At 40.8% G+C, this 18,862-nt stretch overlaps 1 protein-coding gene across 1 annotated transcript in view; it reads left to right on the forward strand.

The window, feature by feature from the left end:
* Positions 1-309: 309 nt before the first annotated feature.
* Positions 310-18,862, forward strand: part of EPAS1 (endothelial PAS domain protein 1) — a gene marked incomplete at both ends in the record, with an annotated part of 37,296 nt that continues 18,743 nt past the window's right edge. The window contains 6 exons of the mRNA XM_079532772.1: positions 310-347; positions 4,759-4,949; positions 15,059-15,210; positions 15,647-15,731; positions 16,223-16,341; positions 16,473-16,675. Coding sequence (XP_079388898.1) covers positions 310-347; positions 4,759-4,949; positions 15,059-15,210; positions 15,647-15,731; positions 16,223-16,341; positions 16,473-16,675 — 788 coding nt within the window. The remainder of the gene's footprint in view (positions 348-4,758; positions 4,950-15,058; positions 15,211-15,646; positions 15,732-16,222; positions 16,342-16,472; positions 16,676-18,862) is intronic.

The following is an 18,862-nucleotide window of genomic DNA, read 5'->3' on the forward strand; positions in this document are numbered from 1 at the left end:
AAAAGGTTTTATGTCTGTGTCACACAGTGTGCAGGTATGAGTGAAGACTACCAGACTGCAAATAAGGTGTTCTTATGCGAGGAGCAGGCTGTGATTTCACTAAAATCTCCTGTGTTCTGGCACCTACAAGGTAGAAAGGTAATACAGTGCAGTTACTGTGCTGCCTAGTCTTACATGAGCAAAGTATTGATCCATGTGGACTTGAGAGCAGTGAAACACTGAGCTGGAAGTTGCTATCTCAGCCTGGGACACAGTGCAATCCACTCCGCAAGCTGCAAGGAGGTTGCCACCCTCCTAGACATCAGGAGCATGGCTGAGGCTGACCACCCGGCACCGTCGTCAGCTGAGTAAGTTCCAAGGGCTTCCATGGGTAACCAAAGACTGGGATTGCTCCCACCTGCAGAGGTTTGGAGCTGCCAGGGGTGACAGGTCCCCAGGATGACGTGACAGTTTTACAAAGTTGTTTGGGCAGGGGCAGTTATATGAGGGTTCAGTTTTTTCCAAGCCTGAAGTTTCTAGCACGTCAGCTGGAGAGGCTGCTGGAAGCCAGATTATTATCTGAACCTCAAGCAAGACCTTCATCTGCCGGCATTCCCATTGATTTCAGTACAGCTGTGTTGCAAGGATGCTGGGGTGAGTGAGGGGATGGGAATCTGACCTCTGTCATCTGCACCAGGCACTCTTGCTCCCAGTTGAGTTCTCCTGACTGGTGAGGCAGCATTTGCAACCGGTATGAGTGTAGACTTTGGGCTGGTTCGTTGTCTGGCTTGGTGGAAGAGAACATGGAGAGCTTCAACTTGTGACACGCTGAGAGCTCCACCTGAAACTGCCAAGCACTGCTAGTACTGCAGGCAGCAGCCCATGACTTCTGTTTTCAAAAGGCAAACTGAAGCTGCTGGGAGCAAGTGGACTGAGTCTAACCAGAAACCCCAGGCCTGCTCCTGAGCTCTATCACCTTGTTTCCAGTGGAGACTTGAGCTTTCCCATTCCTTTCTTGTTTTTTTTAAAGGGGAACAGTTTGTGATCATGCAGTGATTACTGAGTGAGTGTGTGTGTGTATTGGTGGAGCAGGGCCAGGTCCTGGCAGGTCCTGGGACTCCCAAAAGTACAAAGCATTATGGAAGCTTCCCTGCAGGACCTCCCACCCTTGTAAGTGTGCATGGATGGGTTGATCTGAAGTGGCTTTCTCCTCTCATTACCCCCTGCATTTTTAAAAATCTGGCATGGGTTTGGGTGAGGAAGGTTTCTGCCTTTGCTTGCTCCACTTTCTCCGAACAGTGACGCACACATTTGCTCGTTTTTGCCACATAAGTGGGCGGTTTATATGCTGGGAGGGAATGATTCATAAATTAGCTGCAGCCTATGCCTTTATTGCTCTAATGATGTGTGAGCAGGATTCCATGTAAACCTTTCTGCCTGGCCTTCAGACAAAGTTGTTGAGGAGTTATATTTTCACTTTCTGGCTGCGGGTAGCCAAACCTTGCTCAGAGAGAAAAGCTCTCCCAGTGAATAAAATGGAGGACAGCTGCAGGGAGGTGAGATGGCCTGCTACCTGCAAAGGAAAACCATGAACATAGTACATTCTGCAGAGCTGTATCACTTGGCTGAATGTTCTGGAGGCTTTTGTGCGACCAAGATGAATGAGTACTAGATGGCAGTCTTTTAAGCAGGTAAAGACTCTGCTTGGGGGAAATGATGTGAGGCATGAGGCCAGGGGTTGTTTTGTGCCTCTGTGTAATGGTACTTACCTGACGACAACAACCACCCAACTTGAGGGTATGCTGAGCTAGGGTAGAAGAGGAGGAAAATTGAGGTGCAGGAAACCACACAGGGAAATGCTTAACAAGCAAATTGTTTGTTTATTCAAAATGATGATGTGTGAGCAAGAACTCTTTAGAAAGCAGTCAAACAGGCCAACTCTTCCTCTCATTTTCCAAGTCAAGAGGACACTGGGTGGTGTGCGTTGAGCTATGTCTCATTGCAGAGAAGCAGGGAACTACTTACTGTTGGAAGCAGTGCTAAGGGAAGGTATCTGCAGCACAGAAAAAAAATCATTCTCAGCTCATAGCATTACTTGTTAGAAATCTTGGGTAACCTGTGATTATGAAACAAGCTTGTCTTATTAGCCACAATTGGTAATTATATTTACAGATGTTAGCAAAACTAAATATTTTTCTTTGTGGCTGGAGTGGCGTCCTGAAAGACCCTACCCTCTCTTATACAACCCATTTTTTTTCCCTGCATGAATTGCGACATGGCTTTGGCTTTAGTTCTCAAAATCTGGTATTTACATGAGACAGAATTGGGCCATCTTTTGCCCACGTTGGTTCTAATATGAAAATCACGGGGTTTAGATTTAGAGCAGAGCTTAAGTGTTCATGGTTCAAGTTAGGTTTTCCAAGCTGCAGTTGGAAATTCTCATGAATATTGCTGCATAGTTTATGTTTGGATTGGTTTTCCTTTGTTTCTAACCTTTTTTCTCAGTGGCTGAATTACAAACTGAGAAGAATTTTTTTCCCAGAGTGGAATCTGCACAGATGCATTTTTCTCAAGAGAGCAAGTTACCTGTAAAAGAAGCATCAGATTGAGTAATTCACCTGGTTTTCCCATTCCAAGGTGACATAGAGCATTTTTTTGTTATATTTTCAAGGACACCTGTGTGTAAAGGGACTTTTTTAATGTGTGTATAATCTGACTCTTACTTGGCAAAGAGAAAAATAAGGAGCTAGTGTTACCTTGTGAATATCTGATACTTTAGATTCAGACTTGGACGGGTTGGTGCTCGCTCCTGTAATGCACTGAAGTTGTTATTCAGCTGAATTCTGCTGTTACCTAACTAAAAGTGTGTTGGTCTCATCTTGTACATATCTCCTGTAACAGATACCATGTCAGAAAATATTCACCTCAGGCAAAAGAATTGTGAAAGAGGTTTGCCAAAGGCTGAACATGGATCTTAAGAAGATACCATAAGCATTTATGAGGGCCTGTTCTCTGTTAGCACACCCAGTAATGAACACCTGCCATCCCACCTATCTGATCCCCACGCTTATGCCCAGCTTCAAGTGTTTTGAACCATAGGAGTGCTACTGATGTGCTCTGAGCAGTTTTCTGCTTTGAAAGATGATGTTGAACACTCAGCCTTGGGTGGACCCCAACACACACCTTACTGTAACTTTGCTCTTAGCACTTAATACATACCCTGGCTATTTTACTTATAATTTTCTAAGCCACCTGTGGTTTCCATGCTAGAAACTTTGCAGTCACTCAGGATCTTCTAGAAATGATCACCTTCCCTAAAATGCATTACTGTATATTAAAACTCTATTTTGTGCAGTTTTATTCCATACCAACCATGATTTGAACAGTTTATAGGATTAAGCAATGTGGTTAGTATTTGTCACATCATTTGTTTCCTCATCTTCTTAATGTGAGAGAGTATAGTTAGTGATATGTCCTGCCCTGATGGGGAGTTTTTTAAGCTTTAAAGACTCATTACTTTACACTAACATTGGAAATGGCAAGTTGAAATATTTGTAAGGCTTGGCAAGAAGAGACCCACCACTGGCGAGTTCTAGAGATTGAATGTGTATCAGCACAAATGGTGTGGTCAATCTTTTCCACAACTTGTGCTCATCTGAGCTGTGCAATTTGCACTGATGCTCCACTGTGGAACTCTGACAGAAAAATATGTCTATTATGGTGTAATATATCTAATTACAGTGTGAAACCTCAACCCGTGCAAGTGAAAGAAACTTGTAATATCAGCAGAGCTTCATTAGGTTGAAATAATTGGTAGTTTTTGAGCTTTTTTTTTTTCCAGTAACATTGGGTTCTTCATGCTCTGAAATAAAAGAATTGTATTTTCTGAAACACAAGGCAGTGAAGTTTTCTTTTAAACGATTGTATCCCAAATCCATAATAAATGTAGCCTTTGTGTTTCTCACGTTAAATTTAGCTTTGTGTCCCTTGGTGGCTTAGTTTTGTATACTTGCTTCATAAAATGTCTTCCCCTTTGTTATTTCCTGCTCTTCTGTTCTCTGTGGTGTTTAAGGGAGGTTGTCTTTATTCGTCTTGTTGTTTCACTCAAGAAGGTGTCTGTTCTCATGGACAATGGAGAGATGTTGTTTTCCTTAAAATAGCTTTTACTAAGGCAAAATTTCTTGCATGCAGCAGTATTTTCTTTTCCATTTTATATTCTTTGTGGTCAAGGAAAGTTGGTTTTTCAGAGTAGCGTTAAGAACTGAGACAGCTGTACATACATAGTTGGGTACCCTGTTATTACCTTTATTTTAATGCAGGGAATGACAATTGCAATTCATTTTATCCGTGACACAAACACATGTGCTCTGCAATTTCTCCAGCTTAGAATGAATTGCCAACTCATTCTGAACTGTTTTGCTGGTGAACTATTGTAGATTGAACAAAACAAATTTAGATATCACACAATTTTTAACATGTACTGAATCTCAGGAATAATAGTTTGCTATTTCATATTTAATCTCGGCTAAAACAGATCTTGAACCTGTTACATTCAGCAAGGACTCAAAGGGTCTGAAGGTTGATTTTCCAGTTGCAGCAGTCCCCCTCCTAACTCCCACTTTAAATGAGCAAATGAATATTAATATTCGGTCAGTGAAGTTTAAACCAGTTGGCAGAATGGATTCACTTATGACAAGGCTAACTCGTATAAATGCCTCGCTAAAGTTGTGAATTGCATTTCAAAAAATGCTTTTTTCCTTTCTCTTCTCTACCTGGTAGGAGCAGTTCTGAGCGGAGAAAGGAGAAATCGAGAGATGCAGCAAGATGCAGGAGAAGCAAAGAGACGGAAGTATTCTACGAACTGGCTCATGAACTGCCCCTGCCCCACAATGTCAGTTCCCACCTGGACAAGGCATCCATAATGCGCCTGGCAATCAGTTTCTTACGCACTCACAAGCTTCTGTCTTCAGGTAATGTCTGGCTAAAAGAAGTTGTTGATGCTAGTTAGTAAGAATGTGCATGATCCATGCAAGGTTCTAAAAGGAGAACAGGACACAGTTGCTTGTATTGTGAGAATATTGTGAGATTTACAGTTTTTGTTTTGCTTTGTTTCCCCAAAAAGTACCGTCTATATTTGAACTGAGATAGAAAATCTGAGTGACAGTAGTCATATAAGGTTTCCATTATCCAACTAACAACTGATGCATTTTTGCATCTGTAAGATCTGAACTCTAAGAACAATTGAATGTGGTCTATAAAAGTTAGTTACAATGTTTTGAGCTTTTAGGAATTTAATCAGAACTCAGACATATACCTTAAGCTTCCATGCTGAAACAAGCACATCTAATTGCATGGCAAGCATGTGTATTCCACTGCATTCAGAAGGCAGCTGGGAAGTTCCAAAGGTCCAATACTTTGTTCTAAAGGCCTGATTGTTCTGCACACTGGTAGTGAACGGTAGGTTGTCTATATATGGCAGAGTGAGAGAGCTAAAGTAAACAACTTTTAAATCATTGATATAATGGATTCTATTTAATCAGTATTGCTTATTTTGGACTAATCTGAAATGTTAAACTAGCATTACGTTTTTAGCCTGTTAAAACTGATAAAACAAACAATATTCTTATTTTGCACCTATATTTGCATAATCACATTGATAGAAATTTGTTGTTTGAATAGCTTGTAGAATCAGTGAAAATAACTGTTGTATCTGGAGAAATTTTTATACTGACTTTATGTGTCAAGAATATGTTACAAGAAATGTTGAACTGTTTGTGAAAAGCAAAGCCAAAATTTTGTCTTCTACTTCATTTATGGCAAAACTCCCAATAAGGTCACAATTGCCCTCCCTCTCTTTAGAAAAATTGAGTCATACCATAACAACTGCTTTAATAAATGCCATTAGGAAGTATCTCATCCCCTGGAAAAGTATGTTGTTAGTTTGTTGTTCTTAGTCTGAAGGATACAACAGATTGAGTTCTATGTCTGTATGCCTCATTTATTTGTAGCTATTTTGGACTCTATTACGACTATTTTATGAACTATGGGCTTTTTACCTTAACTTATAGAATTGGATTTTAGTGTTTACTTCTGTGAAAAGGAAAGTTTATTTGCTAAACAGCATTTGGAGATAATCTTTGATATCTCCATGTAATTAAGGCTTGAAGTGCATTAAATAGGTAAACGTTCTTTAAAATGCTACACAGCAAGCCAATTTTTTAGTGGCTTTCTCATTAAAAACAAAACAAAAAAAGCAAAAACAAAACAAAAAACCACAACCAGCTTCAGCTTTACAAATATTTACATTAGATGAACTAGTGACTGTACAGCATAGGAAAAGCAAATTTCTGCAGGATTGTAACAGATAATATAAATAATGCTTGTGTCTGTGGATGTTCAAAGAAAATAGTTTGATGCTGTCATTGTGAGAAGAAAATATTTGCTGACCTGAAAACCATTGAATTTAAAGTGAACTTTTCAAATACACTTCCATTTATTGACAAAGTTCTACAGACATAATATTTGGTTCAGCACTTCTTAAGTGTTAAGGGTTAAGATTGTATTATTTGATACTGATGACGACTCAATATATTGATATATTATTCATATATTTGGCATACTTTGGTGTGTCTTCTGTGACACTGCTTGAAAGCCAGTGTGATTTGTGTAGTCGATATACATTTTCTTGAGGTATCACCATGACCAAGCAGTTAGGAATCTGGAAATGAAATGTTACAGTTGTGAGTTGTGACAGACTGTGTTTTAATGATGTTCCAAATCTCTTCTATGTTAGTTGTTTTCTTAGCCTTTAGTCTAATCTGCTTCCCCAGTTAAAATACTGGTTTGGATTAAGTCACCTCATGCAGATTTGTCCATGGAGGTGTGGATCAGAGTTTCAAAATCTTTAAATGTTTCCCTTTTGAGGGATTGAGCTTAAGTTAGTCTGAAGGGACTGATTTTTTTAGCAGAGTTGGATATTATTTTCTGACGTGGGGAATACATGGAAATGAAAGAACTCAAGCTAGAAAACCACTGAGTACTTGTAATTTATTGCTCATCTGCTACTTATATTCTTCCAGGTTTGGCTAATGCTTAAATCAAGCTAAACAAGAAAGCTGAAACTGTTTAGCTCCAAATATTGGAAAGAGAACACCTATCAGGCTTTGGAATTCAGTGGTAATCAGAGAGAGAACTTTCTTTATCAGAATAATGATTTTGAAATATATTTTTTTAAATTATTATTGTGCAGTGTACACTTGCTGAGATTCCTGAAATTCACATAGGTGAATTTGGCTATTCTAACCAAAGCAAATTTATATCAGTTTGAGTACTGTTTCTTCCCCTCAGGAGACAAAGCAGGAAAATTGAATATAGGTATTTCTAAGCAAACTTTTGGCAGTTTTTGAAACTTGCAGTTTTTGAAAAGCTTCTGCCATTCAGGCCTGTTGTATAGTACTTACTTAATGCAGCTAATGTTGGAAAGGTGTTGTTTTTCTGACCTGTTCCTGTGAGAGCGGAATCAAAGTCTTTGTGGTCAGCTGAGCAATGTCAGTCTTCATAAAGACACAAATTTTCTCTATTAGGATGTCTAATTTAATTCAAAATAATTATTTTTTTACTCCCATATGAAGAGATTTTGCCAAGAGCATGGAGTGAAATGGAAGTGGCTTATGAGATCCCTGTTGGCTTTCCTCTTTCCAAGCCCCAAGCAAAACTGCCCCCATTTGACAGTCGCATCTAGCAGACTGGAATTCAGCATTAACTCTGCATTGCATTTAAGGAGCCTAACTCCAGCGCTGGGTAGCACAGAGCTTCTTCTGTCATCTCTGACAGATTAACTGGGAACTCTATGGGGTGGCAGAGAACTGGAGCATGCGTGAGAGACAGACACCTACCCCAGCCTGCAGACCTCTTTGCTTTGTGTTGTCTTCATGGGACAGTACTGATTATTTGGGCTAGACTCTTAGTGTAAACTGGAGTTAAGTGGGAGTTTGTGTTCTGTCATTAATTAGGACATTGACATAACATTTACTCTACTTTTATATATATATCTATATATATATATATATACACACGCACACACAATGTCGCTAAAATAAGCCTGGGATACAGCTTGGTAAATACTTCAGAAGTTAGTAGAGAAAAACATACTACTTGATTAGTATTTTTGTTATTTATTATTAATTATATCAAAAGCTCCTGGTGGAAGACCTTATATTTAATAATGTTGTTTGTTGCCAGTAAAATGGCAATTTTACTGGGAATGGGGCAAGCGAGAGCTTTCGTGGGACTGCATCCTCATCTTTCTGCAAGCACGCAGAATCATGGTATGACTTGAGTTGAAAGGGACTTAAAACCCAACTGATTCCAGCCCCCTGCCATGGGCAGGGCTGCCTCCCACCAGCTCAGGCTGCCCTGAGTCCCATCCAACCTGGCCTTGACACTTCCAGAGATGGGGTATCCTCATGCTTCAGATGGATGGCTTCAGGCAGTGTGCCAGCCTCGGTCCCTTGGCACTGAACGCTTGATGCCCTGTTGTACCATTCTCTGACTTGGAACAGAGCTTTTCGCTTGTGTAACTCAACTTTTTGGCTAGCTGTGCCTGCATAATGATTATTTAGCTGGCAGAAAGCTGAGACCTTGGGAGATCTGTGCTTACGTTCTTCCATCAGGTGAAAGGCAGAGCCTGGAGTCTGAGCATGCATTGAGCTCGGCGCTACGTGCTGCTGGAAGGCCCAGCGTCTGGGCTGTGGGCGCGCTTCTCCTGCAGTCATGGCGGGGCCTCCGCCGGGCCCTTGCATCCTATCATAATAGGAAATAGCTGGTTGTATATCTCAGAGTTCAAAAGGGTAAAAAATACCAGGCTTTGCTTTATAAAAGTTGCTTCTTTACTTAGTAACGCGTTTCCCTTTGATTTTCACAGTAGGCAATTCTGTGTGGGAATGTTGGAGAGGAAGCCTTTAACATTTAGAAATGCAGGCTGTTAGTCTGACGGCCTGATTGAGATTAGTATCACAGGAAGCAAACTGAAACAATGGCTTTATAATACTGTTTCCATGTTGTGCACACAACAGTACGCGGTATAATTGGAATGTTAGTAGAAATATCATTTAATTATGACCTCTTAAATATTTTTCAAGCTGTCTTCTAATTCTGTTGGCATAATACATTTTGCCGTCACTGCATTAGTGTCATTGGGATAAATTTAGAATAGATCTTTGTTCAAGTAAAGGCTTTGATCCCATAAAGTTGCTGCTAAAAATTGGCTGTTTGGTGGTCATCTATATTGGAGCTTTTGGATTTAGGAGCTCATGTCTTTCAGCATGGTCAGAAAGACCAATACCAGTATTTGTATCTTACTATTCCCTAGTACAGCTTGTGCTTTTCGGGTATGAATGGATGGCAAAAGAAAAATAATTGTCCTTTTCCACACAATAATAGATCTGTCTCCCTTAGTATTGTGGTAGTTTCTAAGGCTTACTCAGTGTGTTGTAGTCTGAATATTAGAAAGAGAATTCACTTTAGGAAGCCTATGTGGGGTGCCAATAATTTTAAGTGTTTATTTGGACCGCACATGTGATAGGAGTTACTGCAACCAGGACACCTTGGCACCAATGTGCCATGACTGCTGACTTTTTAGTTAGGCTAATCAGGAAAGCACAGCTTTATCAGCTTGCTACAATCTCATGTTAATTGTACAGTCACCCAGGTGTCTTTTCTGCAGAGAATTCAGCAAAGGAAGCTGGGTGGGAGTCGCTTCTGTGCAAGCAGACAGCAGAAGAAATGGGGAGGGAACAGGGAAGCAGACGGGAAGTTGTTTGGGAGAAGGGAGGCCACAAGGAAGACAGTGTGAAGTTGTTTCAAGGGAGGGAGACAACAGAGCAGGAAAACCAGTGGGAAGCAGAAGGGAAAAAATAGCTTTTCTCTGTGCTTTTAAGGGAGAGCACAAACTGCGAGGAGAACTGATGTGGGCATTGTTTTTGAATGTCTGGACAAGCTGCATCTAATCTCAGACCATTGTGGCATAAAACAGTGCTTTAAAAATAGCTTGTCCACTTGTTTGCTTTCATTAAATTGGAAACTAGCTCTGTGCCAGCTGTGCTGGTAGGAGTGAGTGGAGATGGGTACCGACCCTCAGCTGCCTGAAGTGACATCCCTTTTGGGGAGAAGGTGTGCTTAGAAAGCCTGGTCTGATGTGATGCTGCGTTCCTCTACTCATCATCAATTGCAGCATGACTCAAAGCACCTTCTCAGAGTAGAATCTGAGGGATTTGGCTAGGTACAAACTGCAGTAAAATTGCAGCATTAACATTAAATGTTTTCTTTAGCAAAATTTCTTGTGCTCCTCTAGAGATAGGAGCCTTCAGGAAGATTCAGGTTTAAGAGTAGCTTTTTTGTGAAAAAAGAAAGCATTTATTGGTTGTATTGAAAATAACCCCTTGCACAGGATGTACCTTCTGTCAAGGGGGGGGGGGGGAAGTGGGAAATCTGTTGCTTTCCTCTAATGCAAAAAAAGAAACTGGGAAGAGACAGGTCTGTCCCAAAATTGCCCTCTCTGATGCAGGTTAAATTTGCTCTTACATATTCCCTAACTTCTGATGACTGGCACCAAGCAGCTTGTACAATCCTCTAGAGGACTTGCAGCCTCATGTCTACTATGCACAGCATCTGAGCAGCTTTCTCGTACTTGCTGGATTCAGGATAAGAGACAAACCTTGACAAGTCTGTGGAGTTGGTGATGTGATCCCTTGTAGAAGGCCTCCCCCACCCCCCCCCCAAAAAATGCACCTCTTGGTCAGAACAAAGCTGTTGAAAGAGAGGAGGCTGTTTGCTAGGGGTCTGTTTGTACCTGAGCAGTAAGGAGAGCCTAGAATTTGAGCCTTCAGATTCATTCCAAGAGGTTGGACTGAAGGAAATGAGCAAGCATCTACGGAAAAAGTGTTCTTAAACTTGGGAACAGAGCACATCCTGACAGTGGGAATTAATCAAAGCTTGTTTACAGGAGCTATTTTTAGCATTAAAGGTTATCATAAACACTGCAATAAGCATTTGCCATTACAGTTCAAAGTTTCTTGTTGATGAATACGTTCTACTAAACTTGGTGCGAATTTTTTTCAAAATAGAGCTGATTAAAAATGCTTTTCAAAATTTGATACAGACTGAGAAATAGACGACAAAAATGCCATATCAAAAATTGATGCAGACTGAGAAATACTGCCTTGAGGCAATGTGAATGCATTGCATGGGGTCTGAGGACACTATTGCTGTGCTCCCGGGTGTGAGGTAGAAGCCCCATGGATGCCACTTCACTGCTCTGTGGCTCTCTGACTTATTTCAAGATCTATGCGTTTCAGCAAGACAGGGATTCTCCCTCTCTATAAGAGAGGCTTTCCTAGTGGTGTATGAGAATAATCTTGGCTGAGGTCCATAAATGGAACTATAATATGAACAGTTATATTACAGTGCCTCATTCTGCTGAATTAATTTATAGGCAGACTAGAATACTGTCCCATTGTCCTGCTACCTGAACTGAGATAATCTGGTTATTAGCGAGGAAATAAAAATAATCGCAGGCAAAAAATAAGTTCATCCTTATTGCAGAATTAATGTAGCAGCTCTTTTAAACAGTAATGATGACAGTAAAAATTCTTCCTGAAAATCAGGGTAAGTTGGATCCACAGTTAACTTTCTTTAAGAGTTGGAAAAGGCTGGCAAGTCTGCATGGGCTGCCACTGCCCAGATAAGTGGCCTCAGACCTACTGGAAATTTCAGGCTGTTTGCCTCTTCCTCCTCGAGCAGACGACCTGCTTTCATCTGGCCTCATTTTTCCATCTGGAGCTGAAATCCCTTATGCTAACGCTCCAGCCTGGCGCTACCATAAACTCATGAAGAAAATTCAAAGCAAAGTGAAAGATAACTAGGGTTTCTGGGACCAGCTCGAAGCAACTGTGGCTTTATTTGTTCTTCTGCTGTTAAATAGATTTGTTCTAAAGAAAACCAGATTTTTGCAGGTAGGAATAACTTAATTGTGCCCAGTGTATCAATCTCCTAATGTGCGTATATCCTCTGTGTATTAATAGCTAGTGATTTTCACAGGAGAAAGGGAACAAGCTGTAACATTGTAAGTGTAGCCAAAGGAGGGATTCTTATGTATTAATTGTATTAATGTAGTTATACTGCTAAGCCCCCAGTGCAGGGCCTAGCAGGGGCACAGCAGCGGTGCCGGCCTCCCTCTTTGCTGCAGACCTGCAATTTCAGTTTGTGCTGCTTAGGGGCTTAGCACTGTTTGTGCCTAATGGGGCCACGACAGGGAACCTGAGCAGAGGAAAACATGACCAGCTCAGCGGCCTCTCCCCATGCCTCTGGAGAGGCGGCTAGGGATGCCACGGGGCTGGCAAGCACCAGGAGGCACAGCAGCACACACCATTCCACTCCCTCCTCCTAGCCCTCATCACAGATGCCTCCAGCTGGACAAAGGTAGTTTTAATAATACAGTTAAACTCTGATCCAACAAATCCCTGTAACCACTTTAAGCTTTAAGGCTGTCTGTGTCTTTAAGTACTTTGCTGGACTAAGACCTTAAGGTTTTGAACCTGCAGCCCTGATGTGAATGATCCGATGTCCTCTTTATGTGTTTGTACAAGTAATATAATTTATATACATGGAAAAGCAAACTTAATCACCTGATAATACAAGTAAAGTGTTTGTCTTTCACTGTTGGAGGCATTTAAGAATACAAATGCTTTGAATAGCCTTCCTGCCTTTGAATGGTGATGTTTTGTTAATGCAAACTTAATGAGCTGGAAAAAAAAATGGAAAGGAGGGTCTGGGGTTAGAGCTGAAAAGTCATTTTTTCTCCGAACCCACACTTGGCTGATTGTCTTGGGCTGTAGCCATGATCCTTGCTGAATAAACCATTTGTTTGCATCCGGAAAAGTTAAAAAAGACCCTTGACATTCTTTACACAGCAGAAACAAGCTTGGGAGCAGATGGTCACTTACCATTTTTTTTCCCCACCTAAATGTCATTATGGTCAAAGTGCATACTATTCAAATATATTATTGTGTATTTTCTGTATTTTAAACGCTGGCCCTGATGTAATTTCCTGAAGCCAGTTGCTTTGTACTGAGGAGGAATTGGCCCCTGTGCATGTAGTTCAACGCACAGTGCAGGGACACGAAGCAATGCAATGCCAGCCTGTGCTGCCCATCCAGGGTTTCTCGTCTTTCCATCTAACCAAACAGCCATGCTGAGAAGCAATGTTTGGGACACAAAGTGCTCCTGATGGCTCCAGGGCTGGGCCAGCTCCTTCCAGTGCTTTGCAGGATGGGTGATGGGCAGCTGCCAGAGAGGTGCAGAAGCTGATGTCAGTTTTGTCATCACTCATCTACTCCAACCAGAGTCTGCACGCTGCAAGTGCCCATCATTCTGTGCTTGTTCTGGTCTAGACTTAGGTATTACAGGTGCAGTTGCAGGAGGTGAATAGATCAGATTCCTCCTTTAATCATAGCTGTGTCATACTTAATAGTAAGAACCATGTTAGTTTGGCTTAGATTCTTCCCTACTGGAGAAGAAAAACAAAGCAACAACCAAAAAAAAAGTCTTTCCCAATAATGTACTTCGCAAAGCAACACCCCAGTTCTGCTTATAAACTTCTCCTGAAACTAACCTTTTCCCAAGAAGAGAATATGAATGTATGGTTTTAGGGAGAGGAAGAAAAACACATAAACGAAATGTTTTTTTCTCAAGTGTGCTAACAATTAAAATCTCCGTGCTGAAATTGGAACATTTAACCAACAAAGCGAAACAACTACTCTAAGCAACTTATTTGAGTTTGCCTATTCTCACAAAGCAGGCTGATGCAGTAGGATTGGCACAGTCCTGGTGGGCTCAGCCTGAGCCCTCCCTGCAGGGAAGCTTTTCTGTACCAATCATGTACAAGCCATCTGCACGCTTCTTGTTTACGAGGCTGAATTGGTGTGGGAGTTGAGAAGGTGAGAGTACTGTATGGCCAGCTGGATGACAGACTTAAACCTGTGAAAGCAGAGGAGGCATTAGGAAGAGCAGTGTGTCTGCCCTCTTCTCCTGCAGCCGTGGCTACCCATTGTATCCCATCTCAGGAGGTGGAGCACACACACTGAAGGCGTAGCAGTGCCATCAGTCATCTCTACAGCCAAGCGAAGCCAAGTCAAAAAAAAACAAAAAAACAAAAACCAGAAAGGTGAGTATCAAAAATAAAACATAAAACAAAGCAAGGATGTCCTCATTTTTCCAGCAAGGCCTTAGATTTCAGCACAGCAGTAGCGCTCTTCCCCGAAAATGTTAAGATGCGCTGAATTTGTGAACGCTTCATAGGCAAATGTGTGGGATCTGAAGCTTTTCCCTTTGTTGGTCAGGAGGGAACATAGGCAGGTAACATGTTTCAGAGGTGAATGGAGTTCTGACTCCTGCAGGTGTAAAAGCAGGTATTGACGGGATGGATCTGGGTTTTTTACAGGAATTTTGGGAATTGTTAGATGAGATGTCCCCAAAAGGACTGCAAGGGAATTTTTCTACTTTTTCTTCAAGAGATTGTATTAACAGACATTTCCATTCTGAGTGCAGAGGTATATAGGCGTGCTTCATAGGAAGAGTATTTGAACTCCTTAGAGAACCTGACCTGATGTAAATGTTTCTTGTTAAGACCATTCAGTTGCCTTCTCTAATATCTGCCCTGCACTTGGCACCTATTAGATATGAAGGTAACGTGTGGCCAAAAGAATGTATGTCCAGAATCTGCACTTTGTGTCTGAGTATTGGCAGTGTTATGCAATAAGAACATGTCCAGCAGAAAAGCAAACAAGGTCAATAGAGAATCTGTTGTGTTTGTCAAAAGGTTTAGCAAAGAAGCTCCTGCCTTTCCGTGGGGAGATCATGTTCTTCTCAGAAAAGGAGAAAAAATTATAGGCTCCTCCAGAAGGGATTTATGGAAATGAAATTCGAAGAGCAGAAAAATATTTTGTTGCCTTGTTATTGGATGTGATTGTGCTGAAAAAGGCTGGCCAAAGATTTTAGATGCTTTTTTTTCTTTTTTTCTCAGTATGTGCCGACAATGAGAATGAACTAGAGGCAGACCAGCAGATGGACAACTTGTACCTGAAAGCTTTGGAGGGATTTATTGCCGTGGTGACACAGGATGGAGACATGATCTTTTTGTCAGAGAATGTCAACAAATACATGGGTCTCACCCAGGTAACTTTGTTCCCTCGCACTTTCCTGTCATTGTAATACAATTCCTAGAAACTAGGCATATGCCTACATGCAGAAAAACAAGTCTGCATTTCTGGAAAAAATAAAAAATAAAATAGAAATAGACTGTCTTATTTGTCAGGCAGATGCCCCGTACACCAGGCCGCACTGTTTCTGTTGTTGTTTTCTCTCTCCATTTCTATCAAAGTTATAGTGTCTTTGGATACTGGAAACGAACCCAAAGCTGCTGTTAGTGTATTTAATTGTAGCAACATTTTCTTCTAAACAAATGATATTTAAAAGCATATAAATGAGCAACTGAAATTCTCATTAAGAAAAGACAAGTCCCCCCCAAAATTGTCCCTGATCTGTTTGATTCACATTATTTTCTGTACGTATTGCTCTTATTTAAATAAGGATCATTTTTATTTCTAAATAGGTGGAATTAACTGGACACAGCATTTTTGACTTCACTCATCCATGTGATCATGAAGAAATTAGAGAGAATCTGAGTCTGAAAAATGGTAATACTGAAATAAAGAGTTTGCTTTTAAATAACCAAATGAAGTAATTGGCCGATAGTAGAGATCTGTTAGTCATAGTAAAGAGAATTTTTGTTCCTAGAGCAATCATCAACTGTTATTCAATTCTTTGCAGATTTGTTTTGCTTTGTTTTGCTAAATGCTGCTTATGTATGATAGACCTCAGAGCTGTTTGTTTAGTGTTTTCCTTTCATCAAGTTAAAACAGGTAGAATGTTTTCTCTTATAACTCTTCGCGAAGATTTATGTGCTGCAAGCTAAAACATAAGTTTTAATGCAAAAAGTCCCATTTAAATCTCACTTAAAGTTTATGATCTACAAACTGCTTTTCAGTGGTCCACGCATCTTTGATGGTCTCTGCAGTTATGTTACCTGAGAATTAGTCTATTATTTTTATTGCATCTTTTGTGCTTATAAACAGGAGAAATCAGGAAACAAAACTGAGAAAACTCATTTGCCACTTTCCTTTTGTAGGTCCAGGCTTCGGAAAGAAAAACAAGGAGATGTCAACTGAACGTGACTTCTTCATGAGGATGAAATGCACTGTTACCAACAGAGGCAGAACAGTTAACCTCAAATCTGCCACATGGAAGGTACCATTTTAGCCATAAGTGTTGACTTTGTTGGGTTTTTTTGTTTATTTGTTTTATTTTTAAGAAGACATTCTGGATTGTAGGGAACATATGTTATGAGACTGTTTTTCATTCACAAATTGTTATTTCAGGTTTTGCACTGCACTGGACAAGTTAAGGTGTACAACACTTGTCCTCCTCATACTTTGTGTGGGTATAAAGAGCCTCTTCTCACCTGCCTTATAATAATGTGTGAGCCTATTCAGCATCCTTCAAATATTGATATCCCTCTGGACAGCAAGACCTTCATGAGTCGCCATAGCATGGACATGAAATTCACCTACTGTGATGACAGGTAAACTCAACTGATTTCTCCTTTTCATGGACATTTCAATTTTATCCAAAACAAGCAGTCAGCAGTCAGTTAGCAGTCAAGCTGCCTTCCTGTGTAGACCTGATAAGCAAGGACTGAAAGAAAGTACAATCTGTTACTCAAATCTCAATTTAGACAAAACAGTACTCCTGCTGCATTTCTTCCACTTCCAAGTGAGAAATTCGACTTTGCTGGCAGAAGACAAGACAACTTAGAGCCATAAACATTAGTTTCTTGAGTCTTAAATTGAAGAGTACAGAGAGTTTCTGTTATGTTTTTAGAGAATACCTCTAGGGACATGCCTTATAGACCTTAGTCAAGGACTGTCTAATAGTTGTTTTGGCCTAAGTTACTGTTATCAGTTAGTTGGAAAAGTAGTTTATGCTCTAGAATAACTAAGAACTGCTAAGGCACCCAGAGCTCTGAAAGGAGTTGGTGCTCAAAGAAGAGCGATTATCCTTTACTGTTTATCTATGTGCACATTTTAGAGGTGAAGTGGAGAAGATCCAGGGACAGCTAGGGTGCAGTGCCCTCCGCTCTTCAGACTCTTGAAAGAATGGAGGTCCCCATAGTCTCTCTGCCTGTTTTCACTAGGATCTCCATGGTGTTTCATACCATCTGTCTTTTCTCCCTGCCTATATATGATAACCACCTTCCTTGCCTGTGTGTGAACCAGAGGGCTCACTCAAGGTTCCTGAAGGTTCCTCGTGTTCCCTGCTTTCAGAGAAAGTAGTGCCTGTATACTTTGGGTTATTGTTGCTTTTTTCTCTTCTCTTCTTCTTTTTTTTTTTTTTTTAAATGCTTATTAATTCATCCTAGAGGGTGGTGGGCACAAAACAGGCTGCCCATGGCAGTGGGCACAGTCTTGAGCTGTTGGAGCTCAAGGAACAGTAGGACAGCACTGTCAGACACAGGGCTTGGGTGTTGGGTGGTGATGTGTGGAGCCAAGAGGTGGAGTCAGTGATCCCTGAATTTAATTTGAAATTTTCTGATGGTTTTATGTGACGTCGCTCTCATTCAGAGATGTTTGCAGCCACTGGGATCTGTAGGGTTGTCAGTGGGTTTATATACATGCTTAAATCTTAATAAAAACTCACAGGATTGAGTCCTTATTTATTTGCTTGATCTTTTGAAGGCTTTTTAAAAGTTGTTCTAACCAAGATTATTATTTTAAATAGTATGATGCATCAGCCTTATAAACAAGCTGGTTTAGCAGCTGTGGATGAGAGCAGGGTTACAAGTGTGAAACTCATGACTGACCTTATTCTGACCTCTCTGGGAATTTAGCAGCAAGTCTGTTGTAATTAGAAATGTGCTATGGAGTAACTGCAATAAAATACATTCCTTTATTGTTCAGTACTTTAAAGATGAGAGTATTGAGATATCAGTAGGATTTTGCTATTAGGAGGAAAAGTCAAACAAGACAATAGTGATTCATCATTTTAAAAAAAAACAATGTACTGGTGCCATAAACTTACTCAGTGGTTGATTTCAAGAGTCTACCAGAAGGTTTTGCTATATTGCATCATTCTCATGTCTCTACCAGAATTGATGCTTGAGCAATTATAAGTGCAAATTTGCAGGACTGATACTTTTCTGTGGAAGATATATTGCCTGCCCAGGGAGGTGGTGGAGTCGCAGTCCCTGGCAGTGTTCAAGAGGCGTCTGGACGACGTGCTGCGTATGGAGATGATATACAGGGAAAACCTTTCATGTAGCAGTGAAATGCAACAGCATCCTCTGAATTACATAACTTGTAAGGAATTTCAGAGATTTCTCGTTAAAACAAAACAACCAAACTGCATCTCTGTTGCTAAATAATTTAGTTGGGAGGCTTCATTCATGTTTTACTGAAATTATGATAAGCCATGAAAAGCCAGCCAGGCCAGAGAAGGAAATAAACCTCTCACACGTTTCAGGTTCTTCCCAGTCAGTCCTGGCTCTCTTCCCTCCCACAGGGATGTTGGTCTCTCTCCAGCGGGTGACACCTCAGCAGACACATAAAAATGTAAAACACTCAGCTGTTCTTATCAAATTTGGTGCTGCTAGACGAATGGCATTAAAGGAGTAGCTTATGCCAGGAATGTAAATCCAGGCCGAGGAGCGAGAAAGGAAAGGCAGCATGAGGCAGTCGGATGCCTAAACCCTGCTCAGTGCACTCAGCCTTTC

Source organism: Tetrao urogallus, assembly GCF_951394365.1.
Source record: "Tetrao urogallus genome assembly, chromosome: 2".
NCBI lineage: Eukaryota > Metazoa > Chordata > Aves > Galliformes > Phasianidae > Tetrao > Tetrao urogallus.